The 24,257-nt window shown below is 41.0% G+C and overlaps 1 protein-coding gene and 1 long non-coding RNA gene across 2 annotated transcripts in view; one reads left to right on the top strand and one right to left on the bottom strand.

The window, feature by feature from the left end:
* Window positions 1–20,189, bottom strand: part of LOC144888157 (uncharacterized) — a 58,682-nt gene extending 38,493 nt beyond the window's left edge. Inside the window, exons 1-2 of the long non-coding RNA XR_013622790.1 lie at window positions 19,145–20,189; window positions 13,675–13,734 (exon numbers count right to left, since the gene is read on the bottom strand). This is a non-coding gene — a long non-coding RNA (uncharacterized LOC144888157). The remainder of the gene's footprint in view (window positions 1–13,674; window positions 13,735–19,144) is intronic.
* A 1,233-nt stretch (window positions 20,190–21,422) lies between these two features.
* The window catches only part of LOC137423729 (uncharacterized), a 64,216-nt gene continuing 61,381 nt past the window's right edge, over window positions 21,423–24,257 (top strand). Inside the window, exon 1 of the mRNA XM_068111185.2 lies at window positions 21,423–22,308. Within this exon, the coding sequence (XP_067967286.2) occupies window positions 21,945–22,308 (364 nt within the window). The 5' untranslated portion in view covers window positions 21,423–21,944. The remainder of the gene's footprint in view (window positions 22,309–24,257) is intronic.

The following is a 24,257-nucleotide window of genomic DNA, read 5'->3' as shown; positions in this document are numbered from 1 at the left end:
ATCGTCGGACACAGACACAATGGCGATCGATTTTGATCTCGGGCGCCTCCAAAATACTGAATGGTATTCATTTTTATGTCTCCTTTTTAATTGAAAAAGTTTCTTTTTCTGGTCAATGGAATACATCTATATAAATAATTATAAATATTTATATAGATGTATTCCATTGAATTTTTTTTTTCTGGTCTATAAATTTGGTCTATAAATTTTTCTGGTCTATAAATAGACCTGGACAAAATCACAGACTGGGCAAACAAATGGAACATGTCTTTCAATCCTGATAAATCTCACACTCTTACGATGTCTCTCCGAAAAGACCGACTGGAAAACCCTCCCATCCACTTTCTGAATAATCCTCTCCAAGAAGTTCTGTCACTCAAGCTTTTGGGTCTCACTATTTGCCATGATCTTTCCTGGGAAAACCACATTTCAAATCTGGCCTCCAAAGCCAGTCGCCGACTGGGCATCCTCCGTCGTGCGAAGTCCTTCCTTGGCACACCTGAGCTCCTCACCACATACAAGGCTTTCATCCGCAGCTCTATGGAATACTGCTCTCCCCTCTGGTCTGGTGCTCCTGCCTCACACCTAGCCCGTCTTCACGCTGTTGAAACCAAAGCGTTCAGAATCATTGGAATCTCCCGTGATGAAGCTAACTCCAAGGGCCTTTCACTCACTCACCGCAGGCAGGTTGGTGGTCTTTCCGTCTTCTACCGACTCCTCTCTGGCCTTGCCCCCCCAGCCCTCTCTGGGCTGTGTCCCCCAAATATTCCTACAGGTCGCACAAGATCTGCCTGCAACCCTCTTATGGTTAAACTGCCAAAATCAAGACTTTCTGCTCACCTTCACTCCTTCATTCCTCTTTTCTCCCGCCTCTGGAACAAACTCCCTCACTCTCTTCAATCCCACTGCACCCTCCAGGTCTTTAAAACAGCTGTTCACCACCATCTCTTATCCTCCCCCATCCAAAACCTTGATCTTTTCTACCCCCGCTAATTTCGGTCCCCTTGTGTTTTATACCTCCCCCCCCCCCCGCCCTCCCCCTCCCACGCCTCCTGCCCCCAAGCCCTCTCCCTCCCACACTTCTCCCTGCTCTCAAATGTTGTGGTTGTGTGCTTCCCCTTCTCTCCCCATCTTGTCTTCCGCTCCCTCTTTTTGTGTGTTTTGTTTGTCTGGTTGATTTGTTTGTGAAATAAATGTTAGCTCTTTCACGAGCCTCGATTCAGTATACAAAAAAAACAAAAAAAAAACACAGTATGTGTGTATGTTACCGATAGACTCCTAAACGGAGAGGCTCACGTACTTGATATTTGGCATAGACATGGCCATTGAGCCTGGGAAGGACATGGCCGACCTAAAAATATTTGACGAGATCCATATTTTTTATTCATATTTACCTCAGCGCATTTCAGCGAGGAACATTATACACGGAATCTCAGCCTGTGCCAGAGCAGCTCGCTGATTCGCTCAGAGCGATCACGTGATTTTCCATTCTCGCTGCCAGACCACTGAACGGAAAATATATAGAATGACCATTGCCATTCACACCACATAGGTGGAGATGCAGCTACCGGGCGCCATCTTGGTTGGCACTCGATGCTGGGCGATGGTGATTTCCGTCACGCGTTTGCACGTAATTCAGAGCGAAAAGCGATTGCGTTTTTTCACCTTTTGTGCGATCGTGTTTTGTGTCGGTTTTTGTCGATTTTGTGCGATATGAATTAAACGTCTTTGAAACAGCTGTGAAACGTCTTTCCACAACCCTTCCTTAACCGATTGGAGCAGTTTATTGCCGCACAAAATGGCATTTTAACAGTTGTCTGGCTTTTAAAATCCTGGACACGTTCAAAACAAACGAGATCCGCGAAGCGAGTTGGTCGAGTCGTGCTAACCAAGATGGCGACACGGCGGCTACACTTTTCACGGAGTATGAGCGTTCTATATATTTTCAATTCAGTGCGCCAGACTCGCTCACGTACTTGATTTGTGGCATAGACATGGCCATTGGGCCTTCACGGTGTAATTTGTGCGAGGCTTTTGTCCGAGTGAGCTTGAGGCGAGAGTGAGCTTGAACTTGTTTCGTCCAAATATCTCTCAGCTTAACATCCTTCGGGAATTTGAAAACGGAGACAGTTTCACTTGGACAATTAAAACAACCAGCAGCCACACAACGACTGGGCATGATTCCAACTGATCGTAACGAAAACAAAGCGATGTTCTGATCGTCATGAAGCCAACAAAGCTTTAAGAACGAAAAACCGGGTTACTTCGCAAACGTCATTTCCGGTTTGCAGTTTTGACAAAACTGATTTTGCTTGTTCGGCGATATTTTGACAAATTCTAATAAAACCGCGAAGATATTTGTGAAATGAACTCAATAGAAGTGTTTAAGATACTAGGGCGTGCCCGTACTATATATATATCTAAAATTATATCCCCCCCCTCTATTTACATGAAATGGTTTGGTCCATTCGCAAAGCCAAAGCGAACGGCTTGCGAGTACGGTGACAATCCCCCCCCTCTATTTACATGAAATGGTTTGATCCATTCGCAAAGCCAAAGCGAACGGCTTGCGAGTACGGTGACAATCCCCCCCCTCTATTTACATGAAATGGTTTGGTCCATTCGCAAAGCCAAAGCGAACGGCTTGCGGAGTTTGGTAAATAAATCGCCATAGCTCGGTAACTACTTCTCCAATTAATATGAAACCTTGAAAAGGCACATCCTCAGGTCCCCAGCAATATACCTGGCAAGTTTCAAGTATATCGGACCCGTGGTTGTCGAGAAACAGCGGTCACAGACAAACACACAGACACACAGAGATTACTGGAATTATAGATAGATGTTTATGTTTCGAAATCTGCAAAGTTATTTTGGTCGTGTCCGTTCTCCTTTAACTGAACATGTTACTATTATAGCCCATTGCTATTATGGCTCATATACCCACCCGTATCATCCATGCACCTTATTATGTCGCATACATTGCCTCTATCCATATCTTTATCGATTATTAGGATATTTAACAACCACTTTTGTGCACAATGACGCTAAATTGCGTAAATGAAGATGAATATGAAAACAAACTATGTTCCTCATGACCAGTCGATCATACATGTGAAGTTTCACATTGATCTGTTAAGCGTTTCTGTAGAAGAATATTTTTACGTTTTAATTCTCAATCCAATATAGCCATCAGACCACGTGACTATAAATGTCATTCTTCACCCACACAAATTGATGCTTCTCCCTGCATGTGAAACGCAAAGACGGTAGTTTGTAGCTGGGCCAGTATTTAAACTCAGGTTTTGGGGGGGGGGGGGTGGTCCTTTCCGCTATCCTGCCAGCCCAAAAGTCATCCACCACTTGAATTTAAATAAATTGTAAACGTGAACATGTCGAAATAATATTGTTGGAATTCACAAAAGATGGACAAATGAAGAGCAAAGAGCACAAGAGAAAACCAACTGGAGATTCTGTAATATATATACCACCAGCCGAATACACCCGGCGTTGCCCGGTTTCTTTTTGAATGAATTTACTACTACTAGGGCATGCCCGTACGTGGGTGCCCGTTCCTTGCCAAAAAAAAAAAAAAACGCTACCCGTACGCTCTACCCCGCCCGTACGCCCGTAAACAAAAAAAACAACGCTCTTCGCTTCCGCCCTTCGCTCTGACTGAATTGGGAGAAATAATGCGCATAAGAAATCGAGAAATTATTATTTTCTCCGGAAGAAATCGAATTACGAACCGTAATGGTGCACGCGCTCGGCTCGGCTCGCTCTCACATCGGCCACGCCTACGCAACAAAGCGTTCTGTGATTGGCTGCCGGAAGTGAAGTCTTTACTGTCCGGAAGGTCGCAAATCGCAGTTACGATGAATCGCAAATTAGTTTTATTTAGTTTTAAAACATAGTTTAACGGCAACATAGTTTTCCAACGTGAAATAAATGAATACGCTCTCAAATGTGCCGTCCGAGGCAGAGTCTGTTCGCCACGTTCGGCACACGTGATAGCTCGCTGCTCTCTGATTGGTTGAATCGTTTTTTGGACATAGCTCGGTAACTACTTGTCCGATTAATATGAAACCTTGAAAAGGCACATCCTCGGGTCCCCAGCAATATACCTGGCAAGTTTAAAGTATATCGGACCCGTGGTTGTCGAGAAACAGCGGTCACAGACATACATACATACATACATACATACATACATACATACATACACACAGAGATTACTGGAATTATAGATAGATAATTCAGCTTTTACTCGTGGCCGTAGAAGATTGACTATCCAGCCCGGCCGATGCGGCCTCGACCAGCCTCACCACCGAGCCTATAACCTTCCCGGGGCCCGTCCCGACATTTTTAGTTCTTTTTGAATGAATTTACTACTATAATTCAGCTATCGTAGTAGAAGATTGACTACGATACTTCAGCTCAGCTTTTAATTGCGAAATGGGCCCAGCCCAGCCGAGGTGGGCTTCGACCGGCCTCGCTACCTAGCATATAACCTTCCCGGGGACCGTCCCGACATTTTTGGTTCTTTTTGAATGAATTTACTACCATAATTCAGCTTTTACTTGTGGTCATAGAAGATTGACTACGATACTTCAGCTCAGCTTTTAATTGCGAAATGGGCCCAGCCCGACCGAGACGGCCTCGGCCGGTCTCGCCACCTAGCCTATAACCTTCACGGGGCCCGTCCCAACATTTTAAGTTATTTTTGAATGAATTTACTACTATAATTCAGCTTTTACTCGCGGTCATAGAAGATTGACTACGATACTTCAGCTCAGCTTTTAATTGCGAAATGGGCCCAGCCCGACCGAGACGGCCTCGGCCGGTCTCGCCACCTAGCCTATAACCTTCCTGGGGCCTTTCCCAACATTTTTGTTTCAGAGGTTTCCTCTTATCTTTCACCATTCAGGAGAATAGCGCGTGCAGACAAACAAACAAACAAAAACTTTATTTTATATATATATAGAAGATATAAGATATATATATATATATATATATATATATATATATATATATATATATATATATATATATATATATACATATATATATGGTAAACACTCAAACGTTTGAGACAAAGTGGCCTTCATGAGGTGCCTTTCCTTTTTTTCTCTGTCATTTTTTCCTTTATACCCTCCGTGAATGATAAAGGTGTCACCTGGGTTGTGTGATGATTGGTGCTGATGAGAAAGTTTTGACTTTTAAAACCCTTTTAACCCTTTAAAAAACTAAAATTGATCGCAAAGCAGATTTTTATCACTTATGCGCTGAATATTTATGCGCCAACCACAAACAGTTTTTCAGTACCAGAATGGGTTAACTTGAAACCACAATTTGTCCTCTGTCTCAAAACCGTCACTTTTGAAACTAGAACGACACTTGGTAGAGAGCATACCACATACCATAGAGAGCATATATCCACCAGGCTGAACAGTTTTCGTTTTGTATCCAATGATCTGGATCCGGACGTTTTGTATCCTGGATCCGGACCTTAACCCAAATCGAATCGGCTTGTTCATTTCATCGACCCAACTCATGTACAACTTTTGAAATACCATGCTATATATCGTTTTTATCCCAATCTCTCAATGGTGAAGAATCATTTTAAAAGGTTTTTGATCTGGATTTGGATCTTCACCAAAATCCAACATGCCCACCAGATTTCATCCGAATCCATCCACAACTTTTTGAGATATCCTGCAGACAAACAGACAGCGGTGAAAACAACCTCCGTCTAAAGATGTCGGCTGTAATAATCGCTCTTCGAACCTCAGTCGTTTCCGACTCGTCCAGACGATGGCGCTAAGGACAAGCGTCATGCTCGTGGGGTGTGTTTGAAGAGAGGGTAACGGTGTATAAGGCATCCAGCAGCAATTTCAGGATTAGTTTGATCAAAGTGTAAGCGAAACGACAGGGAGTGAAACATTACATCATTGGGGATTAGTACTTGGAACAAAACGTCTTGTACGAAATATATAACTCTTCATTGCAGGTACATTTCACTGATAATTTATCTTAGGGGTGTATTCATGTCCATGCTTAATGCACCTTTACACTTTACATTTGTTAAACATACAACAAAGTGACTAATAATATTTATATATACATATATGTTGTTTTTTTATATGTTGGAGGCTCCAGGCACAGACTGTATAGCCCTCATCGAGGCCAGGCCTTAATTAAATAAAAGAGAAGGAAAGTGTATGATGAAAAAATGATGTGAAAATGAAATGATGAAAATGAATTTCATATGATGAAAAAAGAAAAGAAAAGTGTATGATGAAAGTTTGTTTGCGAAAAGATTAAAGATAGTCCGGTATCTATAGTTTGAGTGCGACAGAGAGTAAGACCAGCAACCCTGACACGGAGAGTGTAAGATGGTTCCGGGCACCACTTTAACACTCCTAAGTCAGAACGGTAGTACCACCCTGGGCAGTTGCTGTCTACAACCTACTACCTAAATGTATCTTCTAACATATCCAGCACAAGCCTGCAGGGTGGCATCATTGGCTGTGGGCACGGCTTTGGTGCTGATGCAATGCACCCTACTGGTTCGGGCAGGAATTTGGCCATGGTGCCAGCGAAAGCTTGTCTACACATATATGTTAATGATACTCCCCTGACTGTGAATTGTGAGGATGCCAAGTTGAGCAGTAGATAACCTCACCAACTCATCCACCTTGTTTTGTCCGAATCTGTCCACAACTTTTTGAGATATCATGCTATATATCGTTTTTGACCCCATCTCTCAATGTTGAAGAATCGGTTTTAAAAATTCTGAATCTCGTATCCGGATCTGGATTTTCACCAAAATCGAATCGATTCGTCTTTGTCTCACCCAATTCATACACCAAGTTTTGGCGAAATCCATCCATAACTTTTTGAGATATCGTGTTATACATAATTTTTAACCCGATCACTCAATGGTGAAGAATCACAAAAATTTCTCGGATCTCGATCCAGATACGAGTTCCACCAAAATCTACTCGATTCTTCGTTGTCACACACTCAACTTGTCCACCATATTGCATCCGAATCCTCCCTCAACCTTTTGAGATATCCTGTTCACAGACAGCCAAGCAGACAGGAGTGAAAACATAACCTCCCACCACCTGTGGTGGCGGAGGTAATTACTTAGGAGTCTAAGGGGCCTTAATAAGTGTAAGGGGTCTTAAGAAGTGTAAGGGGGCTAAAGGGTATATGGGGTCTAAAAAGGGTCTAAAGGATCTATGGGGTCTAAAAAGGATCTAAAGGTCGAGAAAGTACGTTCCAATAGAATAGTATCTAATTATTTATGGCTAAAACTGTTCCCCTCCCTCATCCCCACCCCAAGCCCCCCCCCTCCCACCCTCATGCCCACCCTGAGGATGGGTGGAGTTTGCGCATTGAAGGTCCAAAGAGTCCAAACGGCGTCGAAAGGGAATAAAGGTGTAAGGGGTCTAAAAGGTTTTGAAAGGTCTAAAACGGGTGCAATGGTTGAAAGGGTGTAAACGTCGAAAAGGTAGAGTTCAATAATAGGTATTTAAAGATGACGTAATAGTGTGTAATTGTCATGCATAAGGAATGATGCACGCCGATTCCCAATGATTTTTTTTCTTCATCTAATTCGTTAAAAACCTGGACCAAACCATGAATGATGAACGACCCTATAACTACCCACAATACACACCTCGGATAAGAATGGCAAACACTGGATGGTACAAACAGCTGTGTGGGGTTAGCAAAAAACAACACTCGATCCCCAACACCTCACCAACAAATGTACAACATCAAACATAAACTCCACCAATCATGCATCCCACGCGTCACCATGTCCAACCCAGACATTAACCCAGCCATGTTTGTGCCCCAGAAACACAAAAACAAGAACGAGAAAGAGCAATCAGAGATTGCAGACCCTCGCCAGGACGTGTTTTAGTGGTTTCGAAGGCTTTTGTGTTAAAACAAATATGGCGACCGAACCACGTGACTGATGACATCATCATGTTTTTTTATTCTCCACTAATTTGTCCATAGATGACGCTCAAGAAATTTCATCTTGATCGGATGAAGTTTTGTTCTTGTCGAATTATGACGTCATAATGGAGGCACCTATGACATCATCATTAACATATTTTATTCCCCATGGAGAGTTCTTTACAATGAGCCATGTCTCAATTTTTTCTATTCAGTGCTTTCGGAGATATAGAGGTGCAAATTTTTTCGGTTTTTTCCAAAATGGCGCCCGTACCACGCGACCTATGACATCATAATTATCATTCCAAAAATCTACAGGAGGAGGTGCACCTATGGTGAAAATTTCCTGTCAATCAGACCAACAGTTGCAGAGAAAATCATATTTATTTCATGCGGACAAACAAACAAACAAACAAACGGACTCAAATGCAATACCCTCTCCTCTGGCGAGGGTAACTAGCAAACAACCACTCACCCCCATACGTACAATACCAGATCACGAGTAAATAATAAGAAGAGCCGAGCAGACCATCGATGATGTGTTGGCAGGAATGTGACTCGGAAATAAAAGCAGAGATATGCCGAGGATTGTGGTATATTGGCCTGAGGAAGCTCCCTGGGAAGTGGGTGAAATGTCGCATGAGACCAGCTCTGCTCTTGCTTGTTTATTACTAGATCAGCATAGTAGATGTAGATACGTTTTGGTTGGATGTGCCTTTTTCCCTTTAAAAATGCATAATCGGAATCCCAACCACCATAACCTTATATGACATACTAGTGGGGTCTGCTTACACCTTGTAAGCAATAAGTACGTAGGTACATAATAAATAGAAGCTTTATGATTATAGGCGAACATCAACGACCACCTGCTAGATAGATATGTATTTTTTTGTTTTTGCGGATGAGTTAACGTTTTTTAATGTAAATTTTCATTGAGGTTTTTATTTCACAGTTTACAGTTATAGAAATTACAATTTTCAAATGCTAGATATCGATTGAGGTTTGTTTGTTTTTTAACAGACACTTTTATGTTGTAAGGGTAGGTGGTCGGTTGTTTAGGTGTGATTTTTTTTTGGTGTGTGAGTGAGTGGGTGAGGGGCTGTGAATTCTGGGAGTGGAGGTGGTTTTGTTGTTGTAGTCTGTGTTCTCACTGGCTGGGGGTGGGGGTATGTACGCATCCAGGTGTAGCTGTTGCATGTGGAGGCGTATGTGCCCCTGCTGGCCCACCTTAGCTGACCGTATCGAGGTTGAAGGGCCGAAACGGGATGATGCTGAGGACCATGACTGAGGACCCAGTCAGTGAGGCACACTTGTGATCAGATGTTTTGAAATTATATATATGTATATATATATATATATATATATATATATATATATATAATTATATATATATATATATATATATATATATATATATATATATATATATATATATATATATATATATATATATACATATAAACAGGGTGGTCCAGAAACCCTGGGCACATTTTGAAGAACGATACCTGCAACAAACAACTAAGTTTATTGTTGTTCTTTGGTGCAAAACAAAACATGATTACTCGTTAAACAGTCTAATGAGTCGAATATACATGAAACAGATCCGTTCAAATATTCAAACTGCTTTCCTTCATCGTCCATGCACAGCTGTAGCCGTGACGAAACACTCTGACTCACAGTTCTGCATGTTACAGTCATTAAGGCAGCAGTCTCATTTCGGATTAATTGTTTCAAGTCGCTAAGTGTCGTCGGATTCCTCGCATGCACTTTGTGTTTGAGAAAACCCCAAAGGAAGAAATCACAGGGTGTTAAATCACAAGACCATGGTGGCCATTCAACTGGACCACAATGGCCAATCCATTTGTCTGTAAAGTTCAAATCAAGGGCCTGGCTTACACTGGCACCATAATGAATGAGCAGGCGCACCATCATGCATGAACCACATTTGGCCATCATTGAGTGTAAATACATGCTGCTCCAACATTAGAAGGTAATTTGCAGCATTCACATTTTCTTCGAAAAATATTGGTCCAACAATGCCTCCAGAAAAATGCCTGCCCAGATGGACACACTAGCTTGATACTGGACATTGTGCTCAGCAGTAAATCGTGGGTTGTCTACTGCCCATATCACGCTGTTATGATGATTCATATAACCAGATAAAATAAACTTGGATTCATCTGACCACAAGATCTTGTTCTGCAAATCATTGTCCATATCCATTAACCCAAGCAATGTCTCACATGTCTCAACGCACCTGTCAAAATCATCCTCAGATAGTTGGTGAATTAATCTGGGTATGTATGGTTTCGTATCAAGGTCCTTTAGTATTCTTCGAATCGATGATTGGCTTATGTTGGCGACATTTGATAAACGAGGAGTGGACAATGGTGTGTTACTGTCGAGTTGTTGTTGAATGACCGCTCTGCTTTCCTCAGTTCGAACAGTATGAGGCCTGCTTGGTGACTGTTTTGGAAGAATGCTACCGGTTTCATCAAACTGCTTGTTTATTCTGCTGATGGTTCTTCTGTCATTTGCTTCGGCGCCACATTCTTTGACAAGTCTGTGAACTTCAGTCGAATTTCCAGATACAGAATACAAGCGTACAGCGTGAATTTTCTGTCTCACGATATCCTCCGTCATATTATGGCGTCTAATTCACAATGAACTGAACTAATGCAAAGACATACGGCGTGCAGCACAGTGAGAGACGCCCACCCCGATCCATATCACATGATGCACCTCACCCTGTTGCGTATCACGTGATACCCAGGTGCGTGTTGAAGCGGTCACATCCATTTACGAGTAATCATCTTTTGTTTTGCACCAAAGAACAATAATAAACTTAGTTGTTTGTTGCAGGTATCGTTCTTCAAAATGTGCCCAGGGTTTCTGGACCACTCTGTATATACACACACCTATATATATATATATATACCTTTATATATATTGCTTTTTGTATGATGGGGACTTGTCTGTTCTCGAAATGTCAAGCAACAACGAATAATTTTTATTCTTTACTGCTCAGTGTACTGCTTTTTTCCCCACAAATATTAATCCTGAGGTGCAGATCTTCCTTAATCTCTGTATCTCCAAATAGGACATCGCCCATCCCCACATGAGCAGCAGTAAATACTTGGAAGTTCTGCAATACTCGGATCAGATGCCATGGCCCCAAAACACGTAACCAGGAATTAAATAAAAGGGTGGCTCGTGGAAAGGAAAGCACATATGTAAGTTGAGGAAAATAATACAGAGGGCTGGCCGGAAGACAAGGGTTTGTCTACACAATATATGCTAACATTGCTAATTGGGTTAATTACAGACCAATTACTCCAACATTAATTATTAGATAACTAAATAATCCCCTTGTAACTTGAGCCATTTTCGTCACAATGTGAGTGTGTGGTGTGTGTGTGTGTGTGTGTGTGTGTGTGTGTGTGTGTGTGTGTGTGTGTGTGTGTGTGTGTGTGTGTGTGTGTGTGTGTGTGTGTGTGTGTGACCACAAAGTCCCAATTCACATTGACCTGGATATCGAATCACCCATTGCTGCAGTAAAATTAATGTATAGCCGAGGGTATGGAGGGATAATAAAGAGAGCTAATTTGATCAGTCCACAAATGCGAATGTAACAAGGAAGGTATTTTGGATGGTAAGTCATGGGGTGGAAGGCTGATGATTTTTGGAGGCGAGGAACCTGCAGGGTCTAGGTAGCGTAGTTTACAGAGTGGCTCGTGGGATCACGGGTCGAGGTTGGGGTGTCAGGGTCCTAATTCGTGTTTGTATATAACCGGGAAACAAAACGTAAACACGAGACTCAAAGCAAAGGGCCACAAGCGTTTTAATGGGGACTTTTACCTCCTTTGAGGATGAGTCCACCAACGCTTGCGCAGCGCGGAATCTCGGTTCATTTACACACTAACAGCCAAAGTTTACCTGCACACCGGGTAAAGTATGTATGGGGTGCGAGGGCGTAATTACATTGTTTAAGACACAATCCCTGCCTCTTCATGACATCAAATGCACTTTAGAGCGTTAATGTAAAACACACCAAGTTAAGAGTGTTAAGGTAATACACACTAAGTTAAGAGTGTTAAGGTAAAACACACTAAGTTAAGAGTGTAAAGGTAAAACACACTAAGTTAAGAGTGTTAAGGTAAAACACACTAAGTTAAGAGTGTTAAGGTAAAACACACTAAGTTAAGAGTGTTAAGGTCAAACACACTAAGTTACGAGTGTTAAGGTAAAACACACTAAGTTAAGAGTGTTAAGGTAAAACACACTAAGTTAAGAGTGTAAAGGTAAAACACACTAAGTTAAGAGTGTTAAGGTAAAACACACTAAGTTACGAGTGTTAAGGTAAAACACACTAAGTTAAGAGTGTTAAGGTAAAACACACTAAGTTAAGAGTGTAAAGGTAAAACACACTAAGTTAAGAGTGTAAAGGTAAAACACACTAAGTTAAGAGTGTAAAGGTAAAACACACTAAGTTAAGAGTGTAAAGGTAAAACACACTAAGTTAAGAGTGTAAAGGTAAAACACACTAAGTTAAGAGTGTAAAGGTAAAACACACTAAGTTAAGAGTGTTAAGGTAAAACACACTAAGTTAAGAGTGTTCAAGTTAAGGTAAAACACACTAAGTTAAGAGTGTTCAAGTTAAGGTAAAACACACTAAGTTAAGATTGTTCAAGTTAAGGTAAAACACACTAAGTTAAGAGTGTTCAAGTTAAGGTAAAACACACTAAATTAAGAGTGTTCAAGTTAAGGTAAAACGATGCATATCCCATTTTTACCAACCTTCTGAAGATGGCATAAGGTCATGATCACCAAAAGCGAGGCGATTATGACGTCATATATTAAGACCAACATCTTTTAAAATACCATCCTTTCCCATTATTGGGGCAAATATGGTAAACTCTTGTGTTTTAATATTCATTATTGTGTGTAAACATACAGTACCTGTTAATGATCAATTACGCACCAATTTTACCCAATTTCAAGATCATGGAAAATTATTCTAAAAATCCAGCATTCCTGCTATTACACAGGTGTGTATTGAAAATGCTGAACAATTAACACTCAATCTTCTCCTGGTACAAACCTGATTAAACTGCAAATATGAAGTAAATGCGACGTAATCATTTACCGTACAACCTGCAGCTTGTAAAAATAGACAAATGATGATCGGAACAACGAAATGAATAAGGTGGATCGAGGTAAACTAACCGGTGTGCGAAGCAAGGAGAAGCTGACGTTTTGGACATTAACCCTTCATTGGAGCCAAAGCGGAAAAAGCCTGTTTTGATTGGACGGAGGATTTACCCCAAAATAACAGCTTCACCCACCTGTTCCCACAGTGGTTAGCAACCTGGAACAACGTCCTGTTGATTTCAACCCTCACCCTACCTGTTGATTTCAACCCTCACCCTACCTGTCCGCCTAAGCAGATCCACACGAGACTTCACCGGTGCAATACTAGTTCTTCGTAATACTATGAAGTGTAAATGTCATCGATCAAAAAATATATATTTTAATAATGTCTATTGTATTACATAATGCGAAACCACACAAACACACACACACAAACACACACTCTCAACCCCAGGGCCTGACATTTCTAATTCTTATTCATTAACGAATCGTTATATCTAATATATAAATTCATTAACGCGAACTTACTGACTGACTAATATTAATGTTCGGTACCTTCCAGGTGTCGTAGAAAGCTGAAATTTGGTGTGCTGACGGACATCGAAGCCGGTACACCTGGGAAAATCACAGAACCATCAGAATGCGTCAGTAAATGAAACTTTGCATTAAAAAAATGTAAACGTGTCCATAAAAAACCCTCCATCTATGTCTAGCTTTTGAAAATTGTAATTTCTATAACTGCAAACTGGAATAAGCAAGATGTCTGTAAATGAAAAAAAGAAACGTCATCTGTAAATTAAAATTTACGTTAAAAACGCAAACGCGTCTGTAAAGTTAATAAATAAATAAACCTAAATTGATATCTAGCGACAGGTCAGTGATGCTTGCCTATAATCATAAAGCTATTTATTATATACCTACATGCGAAGCACTGTTTGTTATTGCTGACACAATGTGTAAGCATACCGTGTGTGTGTGTGTGTGTGTGTGTGTGTGTGTGTGTGTGTGTGTGTGTGTGTGTGTGTGTGTGTGTGTGTGTGTGTGTGCATGCATGCATATATATAAATATATGCATATACATAAATAAATGAAATATATATAAATAAATGAAATATATATAAATATTTGAAATATATATAAATATTTGAAATATATATAAATATATGAAATATACATATATATAAATATATGAAATATATGAAATATGCATGTATATAAATATATGAAATATATATATATATATACATATATGAAATATATATACATATGAAATATAGGCCTATATAAATATATGAAATATATATAAATATATGAAATATACACATATATAAATATATGAAATATACATATATATATATAAATATATGAAATATATGAAATATGCATATATATAAATATATGAAATATACATATATATATAAATATATGAAATATATGAAATATGCATATATATAAATATATGAAATATATATATATATATGAAATATATATACATATGAAATATAGGCCTATATAAATATATGAAATATATATAAATATATGAAATATACATATATATAAATATATGAAATATACGAAATATGCATATATATAAATATATGAAATATACATATATATAAAAATATATGAAATATATGAAATATAGAAATATATGAAATATATATATATATATATATATATATATATATATATATATATATATATATATATATATATATATATATATATATATATATATATATATATATGAAATATATATACATATGAAATATAGGCCTATATAAATATATGAAATATATATAAATATATGAAATATATATATATATATATATATATACATATATATATATATATATATATATATATATATTGTATATATATATATATATATATATATATATATATATATATATATAGATATATATATATATATATCTATATATATATCTATATATATATCTATATATATATCTATATATATATATATATATATATATATATATATATATATATATATATATATATATATATATATATATATATATATATATATACATGCACAGATTTGTAGAACTTTTACAACAATTGCAAACACTTCTTCCCGAACAACCCTCCTATTTTAAACTGCTATTTTCTCGGCTACGAACTCTTACTAATCAAGCCATATATTACAGGGAATCTTATCACAAGAACAAGAGGCCATTTGGCCCATCATGCCTGTGATGCATCAACACTATGACATTCTAGCTACCAGTTTACCAACTCCATTTCACTGGGGGAGCGGAACAAAAGAAAGCAAAAACACTATTTATATTACATGCACACATAAGGCTGTTCCTCACAAATCTAAACAGATATTGAACAGTCCTGGCTATTTATAAAGCATTATATGAATATTTAAAGGATGTATATGATACTTATCCTATGATGCCCAATACTTAAGCTATCTTAATTGTTCACCATCTTAATTGTAGTTGTTCAGTTATATTAGGTTTGGGGTTAGGGTTGTAACCCTAACCCTAACCCTATACCCTAGTTGTTCACCTAAAATAAAAACCTCATTACCCTGTAAGCAATTGTTAGATTTTCTGACTGCATGGATCATCAAGCTATCTGGGGCTACGTTCTTTTTCGAGGTTTCGACCCTTTCAGCGCAGAACATTTCCAAATATGGGTCCACAACGACAATTGGTCGATGCACAACCTCAGCTGTGTCAAGACAGTCATCCAATAATGCAACTTCACAATTCAAACTTTCTACCTTTCTTGCCAGAAGGTATTATCATGTATTCGTAATGCTCATCACACATTCTATGATATGACACGAACATTAGGCCTACCCAGCACGGCCATTTTGCTTCCCACTTGTAAATTGAGCGGTTATTCAAACACACATATAATATTAGCTGATTCCCAACATGCTCCATTGCACCCCCAGTAACCACTGAAAATGTTTTAAAATGTATTTATTAAGATGTTTGATTAATGTTTTTGTTACCATTTTTAAATTGTATTTGTAAAATTCCATTTGGTGTGACCTTAAAGGAAACTTGTTTAAATGTGCTTACTGTAGCTCCCTTTGTTTTAATCTATTGATAAGTTTGGTGCTTTTTGTTTGTGCTGTCACTGTACAGATTATTTCACCTGAAACTGTACCGGAGAACAGCTCTTAGGAATGTTGCTGTCCAACAAAACTACATGCACACGACACATACGTACGGTACGTATTTTCCACAATTACTCACAAACCACATAATTGGATGTGTGCACGTACCCGACTAGCCACGACTACTCACAAACCCCATGATCAGATGAGTATACGTACCCCACGACTATTCACAAACTCCATAATCCGATGTATACACGTACCCCATGACGACTCGCAAACCCCACAATCGGATGGGTACATGTACCCCACAACTACTCACAAATTCACAAACCCCATAATCGGATGTGTACACATGATCCACAATTACTACAAACCCCATAATCAGATGTGCACTTGCATTCCGTGATTACTCACAAACCCCATTATGGGTTGTGTACACGCGTTCAATGGTGACTCATAACCCCATAATCGAATGTGTACACGAGTACTCCACAACTACTCACAAACCCCATAATTGTATGTGCACACGAGTACTCCACAACTACTCACAAACCCCATAATTGTATGTGCACACGAGTACTCCACAACTACTCACAAACCCCATAATTGGATGTGTACACGAGTACTCCACAATTGCTCACAAACCCCATAATCGGATGTGTACACGCCCTCCACAATTACTCACAAACCCCACGATCAGATGTGTACATGCGCTCCACGATTACTCTTAAAATTAAATTTACTTTTCATCATGTTTCGACAGTGTAACTTTACCTTATATAGTGTACTAGCCGAAAGCACCCGACGTTGCCCAGGTTCTTTTTGAATGAATTTACTACTATAAATCAGCTTTTACTCGCGGCCGTAGAAGATTGACTACTATAATTCAGCTCAGCTTTTAATTGCGAAATGGGCCCAGCCCGGCCGAGGTGGCCTCGACCGGCCTCGCCACCTAGCCTATAACCTTCCCGGGGCCCGTCCCAACATTTTTGGTTCTTTTTGAATAAATTTACTACTACAATTCAGCTTTTACTCGTGGCCATAGAAGATTCACTACTATAATTCAGCTCAGCTTTTAATTGCGAAATGGGCCCAGCCCGGCCGAGGTGGCCTCGACCGGCCTCGCCACCTAGCCTATAACCTTCCCGGGGCCCGTCCCGACATTTTTAGTTTTTTTTTTTTAATGAATTTACTACCACAATTCAGCTTTTACTCGCGGCCGTAGAAGATTGATGACTATAATTCATCTCAGCTTTTAATTGCGAAATGGGCCCGGCCCGGCCGGTCTCACCACCTAGCCTATAACCTTCCTGGGGCCCGTCCCGACATTTTTTTAATTAGAGGTTTCCTCCTATCTTTCACCGTTCAGGGGATTAGCTTGCACAGACAAAAACAAACAAACAAACAAACAAAAACTTTCTTTTATATATATAGATATGTGTGTATGTATGTGTGTATATATATATATATATATATATATATATATATATATATATATATATATATATATATATATATATATATAATATATATATATATATATATATATATATATATATATATATTAGTAAAAGATTGGGGAGGTTGGTATTATACATTTTTAAAGAAAGAAGGCACTTCCAACCAAAAAGTTTTAAAAAACTAGACCTACTCCGCAAATTTGAGCAAATAGGCAAGAACAGAGCCGGTCTCCGGTGACGTTTCACCTGCTTCCCAGCAGGCTTCCCAGGAATAGAGGAAGCCTGCTCATGTGAAGCGGGTGAAACGTCGCCTGAGACCGGTCCTCCTCTTGAGGAAGTCTGCTAGGGTATGATATGATATATAATAACATATTATAGATGTATAGATGTATATAATGTGTATAATGTAATATACGAGGTACATTTGTATGTATGTTGAATGCCAGCGTTGTCTGTATGGAATCTTGCAAAAAGTATCATTTTAATGATGAAAATAAAATCGAAACGCAAGATTCCATCACATCATGCATATTGCACGAGCTAGAGATTTGAGCACAAAGACACTTCAATTCACAACGGGACATACATGACGCACCGGTGGGTCGAAGAGCGCACCTCGCAGACCACCCAGCTCGCTCCGCACACGCGGCTCATCCCGAAAGGAGTCTTTTAACGCGTGTTTACACCGCGGCCGTTCCGCCCAAATTCACCACACTGAAAGGTATGCCGGGACTAGGTGGCCGGCGCAGGCACGGCCGGGACTAGGCGGCGAGCGCAGGGGCGGCCGGGACCATGCTGCGAGAGCAGGGACGGCCGGGGCTGCTGTCTTTGGTAATGAAGCGAAGAAGTATGAGGGAGTTCGGGTCTCCTTTTGTCGCTTAGCTCTGTCTGGCTTTCGGGCAAGGCAGCGGGCCGTGGCTGCACTGTCTTGTTCCGCTCTGTTTTTCTCTCCACGTTAACGCTCGCCCTCAGCTCTTGGGTTAAAAAAAAAAAAAAAAACCTTTTTGTTTTTTCAGGTTACAAAAAAGTGTTTTTTTTGGGGGGGGGGGGGGGGGTTTCTCCACTTCTTAAGTGCAGTTTCTGTACCGGCACTGGCAGGTACGTGCAAACATCTTCCTCCAACCCCAATATGGTTTCTTCGCTGGTATTGCCAGCCGGCCGGTGTTCATAACTACTGCCGCCCCCACTGATTCCCTGTTTTTTTTTTAATCAACCGGATAGGAGACATGAAGAGTTCTTGTCTCGATTAGAAGTGTAGAAAGAAAGCAAACGTGATTGTTCAGTTATACGTTATAGAGTTAAACTTGATCAACAGCAACATTAATTGTTGTAATTGTAATTGTAATTACATACATTACAATATATTTATATGGGTTTCAAATCAAATTTGTTCTCAACTTGATTGCCCAACAAATGCTAGATAGTCAGAATAATTTATATATTTCATAAAACTGACCTGAGAGAACTTCTTCACTGAAATTTCAAACATTGCACTTGCTCCAGTAGTCTCACATCTCCTAGCCCAGGTGCGGTGGCTCCATTAATTCACACTTCTTCTTTAGCAGGTATCACCATGGCAAGACGGTCTTCATGCGAAGGTTGGGCGATCTTCACACGTAGTCAAGGCAGTCTTCACGTGATGGCACAATGGTCTTCGCACAAACGTCGGACGGTCTTCACGCAATGGCAAGGCAGACTTCATGTGATATCAGGACGGTCTTCACACGATGGCAGGACAGTCTTCACGCAATGGCAAGGCAGTCTTCACGTGATATCAGGACGGTCTTCACGTGATGGCTGGATGGTCTTCACATGAAGGTTGGACAGTCTTCACACGAAGGTTGGACAGTCTTCAAACGAAGGTTGGACAGTCTTCACACGAAGGTTGGACAGTCTTCACACTATGGCAAGGCAGTCTTCAAGTGATCGCAGGACGGTCTTCACGTGATGGCTGGATGGTCTTCACGTGATGGCTGGATGGTCTTCACGTGATAGCTGGATGGTCTTCACACGATGGCAAGGCAGTCTTCACGTGATGGCAGGACGGTCTTCACATGATGGTAGGACGATCTTCACGTGATGGCAGGACCGTCTTCACGTGATAGCTGGATGGTCTTCACGTGATAGCTGGATGGTCTTCACACGATGGCAAGGCAGTCTTCACGTGATGGCTGGATGGTCTTCACGTGATAGCTGGATGGTCTTCACACGATGGCAAGGCAGTCTTCACGTGATGGCAGGACGGTTTTCACGTGATGGCAGGACGGTCTTCACGTGATGGCAGGACGGTCTTCACGTGATGGCAGGACGGTCTTCACGTGATAGCTGGGTGGTCTTCACGTGATAGCTGGATGGTCTTCACACGATGGCAAGGCAGTCTTCACGTGATGGCAGGACGGTCTTCACGCGAAGGCTGGACGGTCTTCACACGATGGCAAGGCAGTCTTCACGTGATGGCAAGGCAGTCTTCACGTGATGGCAGGACGGTCTTCACGTGATGGCAGGACGGTCTTCACGTGATAGCTTGGTGGTCTTCACGTGATAGCTGGATGGTCTTCACACGATGGCAAGGCGGTCTTGACGTGATGGCAGGACGGTCTTCACGTGATGGCAGGACGGTCTTCACGTGATGGCAGGACGGTCTTCACGTGATAGCTGGGTGGTCTTCACGTGATAGCTGGATGGTCTTCACACGATGGCAAGGCAGTCTTCACGTGATGGCAGGACGGTCTTCACGTGATGGCAGGACGGTCTTCACGTGATAGCTGGATGGTCTTCACACGATGGCAAGGCAGTCTTCACGTGATGGCAGGACGGTCTTCACGTGATAGCTGGATGGTCTTCACACGATGGCAAGGCAGTCTTCACGTGATGGCAGGACGGTCTTCACGTGATGGCAGGACGGTCTTCACGTGATAGCTGGATGGTCTTCACGTGATAGCTGGACGGTCTTCACACGATGGCAAGGCAGTCGTCGCGTGACACCTGGATGGTCTTCACGTGATAGCTGGACGGTCTTCACACGATGGCAAGGCAGTCTTCACGTGATAGCTGGGTGGTCTTCACACGATGGCAAGGCAGTCGTCGCGTGATAGCTGGATGGTCTTCATGCGAAGGGAAGGGGCACGAGTGTTTAACCTTTCCATCGTTCATATAATGATGCAAACATGTCTGTACCAAACCAGAAAACCATTGTGTTTGTGCATGGCGCCCTGTTGCTGTAGCCCGTATCATATAATTACCCATAATTGAACTTTCAAAAGTCACAACAACTCATTGAAATGCCAGTCATGGCTCAGCATACCCTGAACAGAATGAAAACCGAGTTCGGTGTATTGAATGTTGCACACAGCGCAAAGTACACCAGTCACACCATGGTGCGTGTATTCGATCACGCACAATACTCTGTAGTTTTACATCACAACTTCATGAATGTGTCTTGCTCGGTCATCCTGGCAAATATTTAACCACTCAGGGTAAAACAACAGAAAGGTGACACCTTGGTGGTGACAATTGAAGGGAAAGTTGCGTTGTCGGTTTCGCTACAGATTTCATGGAAACGGAGGAGGGAAAGAGAGACAGACAGAGACACAGAGACAGACAGAGACACAGAGACAAAGAGAGAGAGAGGTTTGTAAACCGCCTTGAGCAGGTTCAGACATTCACAGAACACCACATTCAGCCATCACTGACTAAGTGACAGCAACGATGTGCGCCACTTCAATTACATGTAATGGCGCAACCGCAACGTCCGGATGTGAACGCCCATATAGGTCACGGCAGGAGCTGGTCGATCGGTGACAAGGAGGGAGGTGAGATACAAGGAACATAATCGCAGGACGAGGCCATTAGGTCCATTAAGGCTGCGCAAAATAAAAGCCTGCGGAGTTTGCAGAATCCGAATGACATTCATTACCCGAGTCACTAAAAATCTCACCATCCCCAAAAAACACCAGCGAAGGCATTCCCTTTGAGCGCGCTTACGGTTCAACCAATCACGGCAAGAAGAAGCCCTAAACCACGCCCATTAATGTAGTGGCTCCGCCCCTCGTCTTGCAGTCACATTTAGACTCCTCCTCCCCTAACCCTTCCCCCCATCCCTCACTCGGTCTCGGTGCCTGTTCTCAACCACCTCCGTCACCCCAGGGCCCCGTATCGCGGGCAGAAGAGCAAGGGACGACCGTGCGGTGCTCAGCGGCTCCAAGGGTCCACGGCACGGGTTGGAATCGGCCGAGCTCCACGGGGTCAAAGAGGAGATGGCTGATCGGACCGTCACTCTCACTCCTTTCTCCATTCACGACATCCTCCACGGACTAGACGTGAGACCCCTGGACTTCACGGTGGATGCAGCGCTAAGAAAAGGCTCACGGAGGAAGGAGATGGAGGGGAAGGGAAAAGAGGATTCCGAGGAAGAAGATGTGGGCACGCTCAGGGGGTTCCCTCGTGCGGCGGCTCCACGTCCAGAAGTGCACGAGGTCACGGAAAACCCGGGATGGATTCGAACGGGTGCGAGTTTGCCTGGAGCTCCTTGCGAGGACCTTCCCAGCATGGTCTCGGTACCGAGTCGGTATGCCGGGAAGGTGCGCGCTGTCGGAAGCCGCACGGACGTTAGCACGACAGGTGGGACACCGCACGGCGCGCGTGGCCACGTGCCACAATTCACCTCGTGGGGAGGGGGGGGGGGGGGCGTTTCTCATGCTCCCGTCATCGGCACCGATCGAACATGGTCTCGAGAAGCGAGGATAGACCTGGGTCGATGTGGAACACGATCTTACAAGGATAGCATGTAAACGCATCTGTTTACCTGGGTTTTATACCTGGGTGGGGGGCTCAAACGATGAAACACCTGGGTCTATGTGGAACACGATCTTACAAGGATAGCATGTATACGCATCTGTTTACCTGGGTGGGGGGTTCAAACGATGATACACCTGGGTCTATGTGGAACACAATCTTACAAGGATAGCATGTATACGCATCTGTTTACCTGGGTGGGGGGCTCAAACGATGATACACCTGGGTCTATGTGAAACACGATCTTACAAGGATAGCATGTATACGCATCTGTTTACCTGGGTTTTATACCTGGATGGGGGATTCAAACGATGATACACCTGGGTCTATGTGGAACACGATCTTACAAGGATAGCATGTATGCGCATCTGTTTACCTGGGTTTTATACCTGGGTGGGGGGTTCAAAAGATGATACACCTGGGTCTATGTGGAACACGATCTTACAAGGATAGCATGTATACGCATCTGTTTACCTGGGTTTTATACCTGGGTGGGGGTTCAATTGATGATCCACCTGGGTCTATGTGAAACACGATCTTAGAAGGATAGCATGTATACGCATCTGTTTACCTGGGTTTTATACCTGGATGTGGGGTTCAAACGATGATACACCTGGGTCTATGTGGAACACGATCTTAGAAAGATAGCATGTATACGCATGTTTACCTGGATTTTATACCTCGGTGGGGGATTCAAGTGATAATAGACCTGGGTCTATGTGGAACACGATCTTATAAGGATAGCATGTATACGTATGTTTACCTGGATTTTATACCTGGGTGGGGGATTCAAGTGATAATAGACCTGGGTCTATGTGGAACACGATCTTTTACCTATAACATGTACACACCCCTTTTGCAGTCTTATATTCTGCGTAGATGGGGCTAACCTGTAATAAGGTGTACAATCATGTGCATATTATCCGCATTATCGGGAACTTGTACATATGAATGTCATTGATAGTAATTATTACGAAATGGACTACAAACCTCGTGTTGTGTGTGATACCTTTATCATGTAACCACAGGACGATATTCGTCACACTTGATTGACTAGTATGGTTTATACCTGGTATTTCTACGTCGTAACCGAAATTGTATTCCAATAGAGAAATCGTTGTTGTTGTTACCAGGTTTATTTGTGTTCATTATAATTACATCTTATTATAACCTAGCTTTGGCTGTGTTCATTGTAATTATATCTTATTATAGCTGAGCTTTATTTACATTTATTTATAATAATATGTTATAACCAAGCTTTATTTACATTTATTATAATTATATCTTATTATAACCAAGCTTTATTTACATTTATTAGAATTATATATTATTATAACCAAGCTTTATTTACAATTATTAGAATTATATATTATTATAACCAAGCTTTATTTACAATTATTAGAATTATATATTATTATAACCAAGCTTTATTTACATTTATTATAATTATATCTTATAACCAAGCTTTATTTACAATTATTAGAATTATATATTATTATAACCAAGCTTTATTTACAATTATTAGAATTATATATTATTATAACCAAGCTTTATTTACATTTATTATAATTATATATTATTATAACCAAGCTTTATTTACATTTATTAGAATTATATATTATTATAACCAAGCTTTATTTACATTTATTATAATTATATATTATTATAACCAAGCTTTATTTACATTTATTAGAATTATATATTATTATAACCAAGCTTTATTTACATTTATTATAATTATATATTATTATAACCAAGCTTTATTTACATTTATT

This window comes from Myxine glutinosa, chromosome 3, assembly GCF_964187855.1.
Source record: "Myxine glutinosa chromosome 3, kmMyxGlut1.1, whole genome shotgun sequence".
NCBI classification, from domain to species: domain Eukaryota; kingdom Metazoa; phylum Chordata; class Myxini; order Myxiniformes; family Myxinidae; genus Myxine; species Myxine glutinosa.
The sequence above is the reverse complement of the archived record's forward strand: the minus strand, read 5'-3'. Positions and strand labels throughout refer to the sequence as shown.